This window comes from Anopheles ziemanni, chromosome 2 (assembly GCF_943734765.1).
Source record: "Anopheles ziemanni chromosome 2, idAnoZiCoDA_A2_x.2, whole genome shotgun sequence".
NCBI lineage: Eukaryota > Metazoa > Arthropoda > Insecta > Diptera > Culicidae > Anopheles > Anopheles ziemanni.
In genome coordinates this window covers 7,831,109-7,843,910 of record NC_080705.1, presented here as the reverse complement: position 1 = coordinate 7,843,910, position 12,802 = coordinate 7,831,109, and the positions used below count along the sequence as shown (strand labels likewise).

At 46.3% G+C, this 12,802-nt stretch overlaps 1 protein-coding gene across 1 annotated transcript in view; it reads right to left on the bottom strand.

Annotated features, from left to right (window-relative positions):
- LOC131289133 (uncharacterized) overlaps nucleotides 1-12,802 on the bottom strand; it is a 196,726-nt gene that overhangs the window by 71,679 nt on the left and 112,245 nt on the right. Inside the window, exon 2 of the mRNA XM_058318341.1 lies at nucleotides 2,197-2,349. Coding sequence (XP_058174324.1) covers nucleotides 2,197-2,349 — 153 coding nt within the window. The remainder of the gene's footprint in view (nucleotides 1-2,196; nucleotides 2,350-12,802) is intronic.

Below are 12,802 nucleotides of genomic sequence, written 5' to 3'. Positions count from 1 at the left end.
AAGGCGTTAGCAAACATTTGTGCAATATATTCACCGTGCATGCATGCATCGTTTGCAATGCAAAGTGCATTCACCAAGTGCAGGCACCGTCACGAAGCAAGCGCGATTTCATAGTTTTCTGCGGTTCAAGATGCACATCCGCGAGAACTTCGAGGTCCGATTCTCCATCAGGTTCGTTCCATGCGGTCCTTTTTCCTTGCCTGTAACAACCGATGCCGACGCCACGATCGTTGAACCTCGACACATCACATAAACAAACGTCAATGTTGCTCAATATTTGAAGAAGTGTCGTATGCATTCTCTCGTTCTCTTTCACTCCCACATTCTTCGTCATCGGCACGGATAAAATCAGATGCACTCTACGATAGCACGTGCAGGGCTACGGAAAGGTGGACATGGGAGGCAACTGCCAACACAAGAAACCAGCGGCTTTCGTCGCATGCCGGTGTTCTTTTTTTGTGTTTTACTAAGCCCATAAAATGTGCCAGAAACAAATCATCTCCGCGTGAGACAAAGACAAAGAACCGGCATTTAACGAAACGTTCAAGAACCTCCCAGCGGGAAGACGATGCATCGAGGAACGTGCGCTGAACGAAGGGAAAGACGAACGAAAGTATGATATTCAAATGATGCACATTTACATGTTGTTTGTATTTATATATCACTTCTGCAACGCGTTACACACACGCACACACATACACATGACGAGCAGTAGGATGGTGTCGTATCAGGAAAAATAAAGTTGCATTATCGAGGTCCCAAACGGTTAGTCGCCTGCCACCGCCAACTCTTGCTGCGAAGACATTTATTTATTTATTTATTTACGTTCTAGCGTTCGTTGCGCTCGCGAAACATGCGCGAGTGTGCGATTCGTGCGTTTGCTTTGTTTGCCACCCCACGGAATGCATTTTTGCATCTTTCCTGTTTACTGAACGGGGTTTCAGTAAGCAGTTTTCTAGTCGATGGAACACGTGTGTGTTAGGAATCAAAAAATCAATTATTTATTATTTTATACATGATTAGAACGAGCTGCATTCGATTTGTAAATGCTTTGATTTCAAAAGATGGTCCCTTCGACGCCTTCATGGAGTGATAGTGATATAGTTTTACAACCTCCATGCGATCAGCCAAACCCCAGAGTACAGTAAATTCTAACCTCTGCAATATACACATCATCAATCAATCTAAGGACATCGATTCCCCATTGCCGCAGCAAGAACTCACGAACGAGGTCACCAAAGGAACCGTTTGGCTCACACAATCCCACAAATAAATCGCGGAACAAAGAGAAGTAGAGCAGCTGTAAGCTATTATTATCAAAACTATCGCTAGCAAAAGCTACCTGCGTCTGCTGTTTCGTCCTTTCAGCCGCTATATAGCAATGTTACACCATTTGCAACACGCGAACGCAATTTACCTCTGATCGAGTTTAGTCGATAATCGGCAGTCCTGATATGTATTGCAGGGTCGGCACGTTCAGACTGAGGCGAATAAAATGTTGCGGGCTTTATTTATTCCCTTCGGCGGCGAAAACTGCTACATTGTGCCGATGATAAGTTGAGGCTCATTATTTGTAACAATCGAGAAAATGTTACCGATACCAAATGGTCACATTCGGTCAATCGGACGTAGGTAAAGTTTTGCCCATGTCTCTTAGGTTACCTACTAGCAAAATAGGCTAAATAAACAATATAACTAAATTGTCAACCGTGCTATTTCAATCACCGAACAACGTCCGTCTTAATTTATAGCCATTCATCACACGTCCCGGGGGCTCGAGGTTCTCTTCCAACGTCCAAAAGATCGAAGATAAAACCACCACCAACAAAGTCCCCGGACAAACCAATCCTTCCGGAATGGATCCAAGAAAACCCAACCGGTTAATCGAGACAACGAAGACGACGGCGATGACGGCGGATGACGCTGTTTACTTTAGGTCCGTTTGCTTAAGACCACAATCTGTGGAGGAGACTGTGTGGGATACTGGGCACGGTGGTTTACCGATGAGTTGCAAGCCAGGGAGCCTTTACTTTAGTAACGTCTAAATCACCCGAAAATGACCGGTAGAGTGAGCCGATATCTAAGCCGTTGATATCTCGGTTAGTTCCCCCAAAAAATTTGATGACGACGAAAATGATGCTTGAAGGTTCCTTTAAAAGATCCAGGACCTTCAAAACATGTGTTTTTAATGCTTACCTGTTTACTTCCGCTAAGTTCGGCCGCATAGCTGAGGTAACTCTGCAGGGATTTCTGTGTCCTGTGGGCCACCCGGCGGAACCGATGGCAGGATTCGAGCTGATCGCGACAGGAACTACACACCACCGTCGGCAGGCCATCCTCCGGTGCAATCTGTGGAACAAAATAAGACAAATAGAAGAGAATAAACATGGTGTTCACCAAAGTGGACTAGCATGTAAGCAAAACGTCTCTAAAGATGAATTGAATTTGAAGGTTGAAATGGACAGAGAGGGAGAGAGATGGAGAGAACTCTTCACCGTCGATCCAAAGGGAAGAATTCAGTCTATGAAGATGTTCAGAGATTTACTCTTAATCGCGGCACATTCTTCACCGACGCCTTGCTCCTAACGTGATACGACCGTCCGAGGCTGTACCGACTCTGTCCGAGCTTCCGGCTGATGTCTTTCACACCCATTCAATCCTCGGGCCGGTCAGAACCAACCAGCAAACGGTGAACGAGTTAATCAGAGGCAAGAGAGAACACGCTCGAACCAAAACTGGTTTTTCTTTTCCCGGTGCGGTGGTAAAGTTTGTTCTTCCTAAACCAACAACAACGGACCATGGGCTGGTGCATTCCGGTTTGTGGATAAACGCAAGGTGTTAAGAACGAACTGGAAGAGCATAGAACCAACAGTGAGCGCACGAGGTCTCAAGAATCACTCGAGCGTTTGGTCAATCAATGCAGCGCGAGAAAATGCACCGAACATCCATCGCGGGTGGAAAGCAAAGGGGTTACGAAGAAGATACGCTCGAAAAAACGGGTTTCTCTTCTACGTAAAAAAGCGATTCCCGATGGGCATGGGAAAAGTGTAGGAAAAAAAATCTCCCAACCGAAGGAAAGGAAACGGGGAGTCGAAAATGAGATAAACTACTCCAACGGCGTACAAATTGAATAATGGCAATAATTTTAATCGAGTTAATCGGAAAATGAAACAAAATCACCTTTCGGGGCGCACGCTTCTCCACACCATCCGTTCGTTTCCATTCCGCACGTTCCTTTTTCGCTTATGCCGTCGGTGTTGATGCAATGCCTGGACCAAAGCAACAAACAGGAGGAGCAAAAAGAAGTACCCCAACACAAAAACAGTGCGCAAGCAAATGTTGGGAAAAACCCATCAAATTCAGTTTTTCTCCACCCCCCGGTGTGGGGTTGGGGGAGGGTAAAATAATCGGGAAAGTGAGAGTGTGAAGAAAAATTGGACAAAACTGCGCAATTACGCACGCTCGCGCGCCGAAAGAGGCAGTGGAATGGAAACGCCCGGTCGTTGTTGTTGGTGCGAAAAGGCCTGGTTTTTATTCGAGCAATAGGGAAAGGAGCGGTTTTAATTGCGTAATGTTTGATTATTTGATTTGTTTGATCCGAAGTATGTTTTTTCAGATACTGAAGAGGTTTTTTGGGGGTGCCCATGGCGCAGCGGTAGCGCGAGGAAACACCACACCACAGGTGTGGGAACGAATCTCGAGTCTGGCACCCTCCGGTATTACGAACGGCTGACCACCGATCTATAATATACCGTCTTTCGGTCACACAAACTCTCTTCGGAGAGAGGCCTTGTCCCACTAGGGGATGTCGTGCCACATAAAAAAAGAGGTTTTAGGTTGGTTACCAATCCAGGGTGGATTTAATCAGACAAAATAAAACGTTTCACAAAATAAACGTTGTTTTGTTTTAATTTCTTGAGAAAAAAGAGCTCACAAGTATTTTTACTTGTTACCACACCTTTTTTTTAGATCCTTTGTCAACCTTTCCAACAATCTCACACCTTCTGACCGTTGAACAAAGTGCAAGAGTCGGTTACCATCCCTGTAAACCACCTCGGTTCAAACTGATTGATTGTAGATCCGCGCTGGAAAAGGTCAATTCTGCAAAAGTCGTACTGTCGTAAAAAGTCGTAAAGCCGTCATCATAATCATCATCATCATCGACAAGCTTCCCTTCCACCTCCGGACCGGACGAAAGTAGCGACGACGGAAAAAAGGTTTCGACCGTGAGTCATTTCCAATCGTTCCATATCGGACGTGACGCAGATTTGGCGCCCGAATCGAATCGAGCGCGACTCCCACCTGGATCGGGTCTCGGACCAACCCGTTAATCCCTGACGGAAACGAAGGTTCTTGTTTCTTTATTCGCAGAAATGCACTTTTTTCCTCTAAAGTTTCTTCCAAAGGTACGGTAAGGAGGTCAGCGTGCTGGAATCGGACCTCTTTTACGATGGTAACCTCTGATACCACGGTTTTCAGTCTCTCGTTAGACTGTTGAATGAAAAATTGGACTTTTATGGACACCATTTTAGAGGGCTCCTAGCTTATCAAAGATTTAAATGTTGCCAGTGGAAGATAATCGACCAACAACATGACATACTTTAGGAGTAACAACACTTCACTCGAGGTCGAGAGTTTACCCTCGATCCGACCTCAAATAAATAAAAGGCACAATTTCTCCAACTCTGCACGAGAAGAAATACGCTTCAATAGAAATAGAAATCACACGACTGCATTTCATCGGAATCGATTTCGAACCCCTTGGAAGTTGATCACGAGATCAAACTCGCGAAAAGACAAATTCCCCACCGAACGACGGCGGCACACAAACACGGCGAGCAGTTGAGATTATTATTATTTAACTCCACTTTCTTTCCGCGGCGGGTGTGTCCTCTTGTTCGACCGAGCTCGAGAGAAATCAATTTAAAATGGCAAAAGATTGAATGTCAGGCAAAAGGAACGCCGATCCGTGGGTCGACCTGGAATCAGTGAGCGAGAAAGATCAACCGCCACCGAGAGCAACAGGCACAACCACGCCGCGTGCAGCAGGATATGCAGCCTAAGAAGTAGCGCCAGCAGCTTACCACGGTGAGGTCATAAATCTTCCATCGATTAATTGATAACTACGGAGGTGAAATAATAGCACACCGATGCCGAAGCCAAGCGGAACGTGGTTTAAAGAGTCGTCGAGGCGAAGTACTATGCAGCTCGATGGAAGTGATTTTCCGGCGATAGTGAAGCTACGCTTACGAAAGACATTTGCCAACTGATGTTTCCCACATCGTGGAGTTTGCGACTAGAATACTCCTCGAAGGGAAACAGTTTGTGTCGATAAAGACGACGAACGTTTACTATTTGTGACAGAGAAGAGATGAAAGCAGTATCGATGAGAAAGTATCGTGACATAGCGAATTAATTACCAAAGTGGAACAATAATGTTGAGCAGGACTTCCATTTTCAACTCAAGTTTGATTCCTTCCTAATATTCTCCTGTGCATTACCGAACGAATGGTCGAGATCGAGAGGATAATTATGGATTTCATAATGCAATTGTGAAGTTAAAGATGTTCATAAAACATAAAATATCCACCGAACATTCGTGACCCACGTTCAAGCGACCGAACGCGTGAGGCATTGGTGAGTCAGATCATCTAACATCGGATTGATTGACCCTTTGCTTCGTGATCCGGGCACCAATGAAGCTAATTGACAGCAAACATGAGCGAATGCTCTTGCCCACAGGGAACTAACGCTGTCCCGAGAGGTGCCCGAAGAGGATCCGACGATGACGATGTGAAATTAAACGGGAAAAAGGCTCCATATAATGTTTTAAGTTTTTTAAAAAACTTTTAGGAAAAGAAAAGAAAGCTATAAAACATTTTTTAACCGAGCTAGTTTTTGACAAGAAATATTTCAACCAAAAATGCACGTATAATTCGTTAAGAGCTATCAAATAAATTCGAAAAAATAAGCTTTTGAACAAGTCGTGCCAGTACTAATCCGATTTCAATTATTCACTGTAAACCTAAGTCCTTAATCACCACGCTAATTAATTAGATTTCGCGCAAAAGCAATCGAAGGGAAGCGCCACATCAGAGGCGGATTCGCACAGAGCCCGAAATTTCCGGCGGCGCCCAGGTAAACATAAACATTAGTTATGTAAATAACGGATAATTTAGAACGGAAGCTCGGATTTATCGGAGCTGCATCGTCCGGCAGCCCGGAGGCCGGCCATTCTCCGGTTGCAAATGCACACACAAACACGCATGCGGTCGCGTGCGAGTCCCTTCGGCCGCATCGGTGCGCGATAATTTAATGGTTGCCAACATAATTGAACTGGCAACCGGTCTTGGGGCTGGCTGGCTGGGAGACTCCGATGCGTCAATCAGAGTAATTCACAAACAAGCCCATCAACCCCTTCGGTGCCCTGCGCGCCGTCGAACCCGAGCTTCCGGGTGATTTGACCCAAATTATTCTACCACCAGCTCCCCCTCCCCCTGTTTGGGAATGCGCCCTTCTGATACCGACAGCGCCAGACAGCTATTGGATGCCTGCACATCGATTACCGCCACCTCTGACGCAGGTCAATCATGTTCCACACCATTTCCCGCGTGGGCCATCAGCATCAAGCGAGTTAGGCGCGCGTACGTCAAAACCACGGCGCACCGGAAGGATATGGTTGCCAACGCCTGCCCTCCTTCCGAAGAGAGAAAGAGAGAGAGAGAGAGAGCAGCAAAGTTGGGCCCATCACGGCGGGCGCCCATGTTTATGTTGATTGTCGGTTTTTCGGATACTAATGGATGCATGGAGCATTCTTCCACTCGGTGTCCAAAGTAGCTTAAAATTGGATCGACCGTGAGTGGAGATGAAGGATGCTCCTGACGCCTAGTGTGGTGGTATCAATTCCGATGGCTTCCATTCCGAACCGATCAGGCCAAATTTCAAACAAATGCTCTCTAACTAACCACACACACCGACACAAACACACCTCCGTAAGCACGCGCTCGTGCCTCCAAACAACGAAAACAACATCGACGATGGCCGACCGGAACTGGCAGCACAGAAAACACAACATGGGCTGATCCAGTTTGATATATTTGCTACCGTACCCGTAGCCAAACTCCGTGGCCTCCGAAATTCGGAAAGGCAACCCATGTTTCCCCCACCAGCCACCCCGCCGCCGCTCGGTTTTCCCGTGACGACAAACCCCATCGGTACGCGCGCTTTTTGGACCAATCCATCTTCGCTACAAAACGGCTCACGATTTTCCACCGCCACCGCCATATGTGAGTGTATTTCCGGTGTCGGGAGAAAACAAGGCCCCAACGGCCCTGGCTGACCTCCCGGTACCTCCCCATTAGGCCAGCTTCCCCAATCGATCCCCAAGTCGGTTTGAACCGGGCTGAACACGACCGATTCGATCGGATGATCAACTTCCGAGGAAAAATGGTAAATTCCGAACCCCCACCCACCCACCGCGGGACTGCTTTATTAATAAAACGATGGCGCTGCTAAATGGCGGCTACAAGACATTATGATACGGGAGGAAAACGAGAAAGAGGGGAGCGGCAAGGAAAACCCCCATCACCGGAGCCAGGAAGTTGTCGCGAGCATTCGGTGCAGGAAATCAATAAAGCTCGAACGGGGTGAAGATGAAATCACGGTATAGTAAAAAAAAAAAAATACTTAAATACAGTTCCACTCATCAGCCGCCGCACAAACACTCTCGCGCACAACAATCCATAAGTCATCATCCATTTGAAATTGGCTGATAGAATTGTTTGTGCCGTCCGTGTGTTGCCACACCAGCTTTTTTGTTTTAGTTTTATCGTCAAGCAGGAAACCTCTTCCCGTTTGTGTCCGACATTTTTTGACTTTTCTTTTTTGGTCTTCCGAAAAAAAAGGAAACCTTAAAATTATGCTCATTCGCCCAGAGGAACTCACTCATTTGGAACGGCCAACATTGATTTGCCCATTCGGACGGGAGGAGGTTTGTGCCGTTTTTTTTCCCCCGTTTGTTTTTCCTCCTCTTTTTCCCGATATCGACCGGCGATTGGGTGCATTAATGTTTCAATATGGTTGGAGGCGCCCACCATTCCCGCCATAATTCCGGAAGTACCCGCTTTGTGGCTGGCCAATTTCCTTCCGAGACAAAGTGGGGTGGCGTTCGATAAAAACAGGCATTTCTAAATTGATATATTTATGCCCTCCACCGCGGTTGGCTTTCCGCCCACCATTATCGAACGGTTCAGCTAAAGGGTTTTCCTTTTTTTTGCTTTTGTTCTTTTCTTTCTCGCACATATGTAAACAACCAAACACTCCATCAGGAAAAGGGCCTGAAAAGAGGGCCTTTTTACGTGCAGTTGTTAAACACCGCTTGGGTCGCTCCTGCTCAGAGGCTACTCCACGTGATAGCTAATGGACACCACCAACCCTCGGGGGGCAAACCGTCGCGCGTTTGCTTTTCCTTTTCTTTTCCCGCCTTTAAGCCAGCCCCTTTAAACTCCCACGAGATAGGACCGGCTTCAGATGAAGCGTGAGAAAGTATCAGAAAGAAGTCGCCGACACAACGCCGAGGGGTGCTGTGAATTTTCCTTCGCTCCGAACGATCGATCTCGTCGCCGATCGATTGCAGTCTGCTCTGGTCGCAAACGAGCAAAGTATCCCCGGGTTCGCGATCTAGATCACGCTGCCGGGCGGTGAAGGTGAGTCCACGGCACGATTAACGCGATCCTGAGTGTGGGTGGTGTGGAGGACCAGCGGTCCCAGCGATTACGACGTCGCCCGCCGTCGATAGTAAGCCGTTGCACCTGAATGGCCCCGTTTTTCACACAAACTTTACTTTATCGATCGCTCCGGCGCTTTTACCGAAGCCTGGTTTGATGGTTGGAAGAAGAAAAACAAACCCACCTCTGCTAGAGAGACACTATGTTGCAGCGCGGATACTACGAGCAACGCTAGATTGTGGAAGGAAATAAAAACAAAACGATCGTCTTGGGCGACGACTTCGCAACACACACACACATAAAGACACGAAGACGCAAACGGTTGAACAAGATCTCCCAAGATTACTCTAGCTCCACGCGAAAACGGGGCAAACCGGGGCTGGTGGCAGAGTTTGCAAGTTAGTGATTTTGCAATTTAAATTTAATTAATAGATTTCTCATCGTAAATTATGAAAATTAATTAATGCTCTCCACACAGCACACACACACGCACACGCAAGGCTTGTGAGGCTGCGTTGCTTGCGTTCTCTGGGACTTTTTTTCTCCAGCCGTTATGATCACTTCTTTCTAGCGGCGAGATTTCACGGCTTTTAATCCACACGGATTACTTTCAAAGGTTTGAACGAAAACGTAAACACCATCTACCGTGTGGCGCGAAAGAGAGACAGCGCTAGATTGTAGGGAAACGATCGAGAATAATTTACGGGAGCACTTAAGGACTGCATAATAAATGGGTGCATCGAAGATAAATATTGACAATATTTTGTCTTTTTATTTCTTGCCTTCGACGTTTGCGAAGTCGGGGAGAGTCGGTCTTTTCTTTCTCCCTCTCGATTGATTTACCAAACCATTAATGTCACATAAAGAGAATTAAATATGGATCAGATTAAGGAACATGTCGAACGGGAATGTTTTGTCCGAATGTAACCATAATTTTTAACTCAATTAAAAACCAACTAAGAACAAAGTGTTTTTGGTGTGTAAAAATAACGGAAAGCTAAGCGAGCTAACGATGATGGTACACACCGTCTTAGGGCTTGTACTGGCGGCCCCGCGAAGGTACGAGACTTCAACATCATGCTGCCACCGCATGCACGAGACCGCAGTTAAGCACTGGGAGTTGCCGTTGCCACACCTTCGATCATTTTCCCCCCCTGCGTTTGCGAACCGATCATTAAGTTAATAAATTATAAATTAATAATCGCACATCACCAAATTATAGCACAACGCAGGGCGCTGGGTGCGTGTTGCGCGACGGGAAGAGCAAACAGATACGGCGAACTTACTCCACACTCCACGTTCGCGTTTACGCTTTCACGCAACGTGTGCGAAGAAGCATGAGAGTCCATGCCCGTGGCGAGGACTCGAAGACTCGTCCGCCAGAGCGTACGGGGTTCGTGCACTTGGTCATTCTCTGCCCGGTTTGCTACACGCCACCCCGTTGATGCATCGCCCGGTGCAGATGCAGTAGCATGCGTTGAAAAACATGAATGATTTACGCCATTTTTCACAATCTGGTATATTTTTCTCCGGCCCAAAGAGCGATGGAGAAAAATATTACAGGATCATTTTTAAAGGGCGAGAATGGAGACGTTTAAAAATAAAATAAACATGCTGGAAATATCCAAGCACAAGGTCAATGGGTAAAATTGTAGCACAAGTTTAAAGTGCATCACACCAAGCACTAGCGAAAGGAGGAAAATGTTTGCTTTCGTGGACGATATTTCAATTTCAATAAGAAAAATATCGTAAAGAATCTGAATCCAAATACAAGGGCGGTGACACCGTCTTTCACCCATTCCGTACGGACCACCAACGGCGATGAAGAAGAGCGCCAGACTGGAACAACGATGCAGAGGAGTACACATTTTGGGGTGGAAGATTTTATGCCGGCTTTTCCGCCCTCTCTCGAAGGCGTCGCCTGCGTTTCCGCGTTTCGGACCAACCTCCCGAACCCGGGTGGTGGTTACGGGAAAAGCAATAAAACTGCACTCGCTTGGCCTCGGTCGCTCGTTGCCGCATCCGAAAAAAAAGTGGAACAACCCTTAAACCATCTCCGCTGCGGCCAACGATGTGTTTCACCTCGTGCTAGTCGTTTTTTGGACGGCAATTAACGATGCTTGCCAAAAGCAAAACTACCACACGGAAAAAGGTATGGTGGTGGTAATAACATTAATGTACACAATAAATTAGAGGCATTTTAACGATCGACGGCGAAACAATGTAAACAATGCCTTGGATGGAAAGATGCTTGAGGTAGGGCGGTCCAAAAATGGTCAAAATATGACACAAATATTCGTTTTGAGTATGATCAAATGGAAAAGGAAAACTTTTAAAGAGCTCTCTACTTTAAAACTATGTTGGATTCAACTGTTGCAGGTCATCTATTATGCACACAGAACACGAAATTACATCAATTTGTAATGAAATTCATGGAAAACACATGCCGTTGACACCTCGTGCCCATCCACAGCCTGGCCAACATAGCCCGTCACCCACCTTTCACTCCCAATTAACACATCATTTTTGCATATCAAACACCAATGAGGTGCGCCCGTGCCCATAAGCGTCGCGTTACGGACGGCCAAAACATAAGCGCACACACACATACACACCCCCTGCAGCATAATGATGTGCTCGGGCGAAGGAGCGTGCGCGCGCGTAACAGTTTGCCGCGGTAGCGGCGTAACTAAATTATCCAACATCGATGCTGCTGTCGCCTTATTTTCTTCTCCCCCCCGAAAAACCGGAGCTCTTCCACCGGGCTTAAAATCAATCGAAACGAGGAAAGGAGAGGAAAAAAACAGTCATGCAAGACACCAAAGCACCACTTTCGGGGAGCCCTCAGTCCGTCGAGGAAAGAACGAAACTTCGAAGAAAAGACGCTGCTGGAGACGACGACGACTGAAGACGCGTGGTGTTGTAAAAACCCGTTTCCAAAATTGGACACCGTGGGCAAAAGGGGGGCCCACAACAGGGTGAAGGGAAATGGTCAAGATCGGCGACCTGGCCAGGCTGGGCGGGACGAGTGTTAGTGCGGCTTTGAAAAGAGGAAGACACAACCAAATTTACATTTTAACATCGCTTCTGTGCGACTCGACACGCAGCATCGAAGCGCCACCTTTTTTTTCGGGCGTCTTATGCTCGGGCTCAAGGAGCCTCATTTATGCTTTGAATAATGGCGATTGAATAAATCGTCGCTTGTCGAGCGGAAGGCGAGAGGCAAAGCATACAGAGCACACGTCAGCGGTGATTTTGTCTCGCATCACTTATTAAAGGGAAGCCAAAATGAAGCTTATTAACATATCATCAATGGGGAAAGATGAAAAAAAAAGGAAAGAAAAGAAAATAGAACTTTGAGAAGGACGTTACAAACGTTTGGTTTTAAGACATATGGAGAAAACGAACCCAGAGATAAGTAATAATGAGTAAAACTTTTAGAAAGATAAACTTTTATAAGTCTTTAATTAATTTAAGTAAAACACTTTTGCATTGTTTTGAAAACACTCTTATCTCTGCAATATCGGAAGCTATAAACTTCTCTTCGCGTAAGTACACACAAAGAAGGTTCCAATTTAACCCGATTATGAACTCAACATTCCAATCCCCTGGGAGGAATTTGATACTAAGTACTTAGTAATATTCCTTGAAACAACTTCTGCATCCTTCTGCCTGGGAAGGAGAAGGAAGTCTTTTCCCAAAATAGCAACCGAACATTCTTTGAGAGCTACCAAATCCATTCCCCGAAGCCGCCTCCCAGAAGTGAACGAATATCCTCCGGCAAAACTTCGTCAACACGCTCTCTTCCAAACTGTCAATACTCTTTCCTTACTGTCCTTCATCAATATACTTTGCATTTTTTTTTGCAAAGAAGGAAAAAAAGTGCAGGATTAAGCAGTAAGTAAATATTTTAAAATATAAATATAGTCCTCGGGCGGGACGACGAAAGCTTCCGCTGGTCGCTTGCAGCTGTTTGTTTCCCAATTGTTGTTGTTTTTCTTCGACCCGAAGTTGGGACCAATTTTCATTCATTCCGTTATCCACCCGATCATCCGTCGATAAGCCCTTTTTCGAAG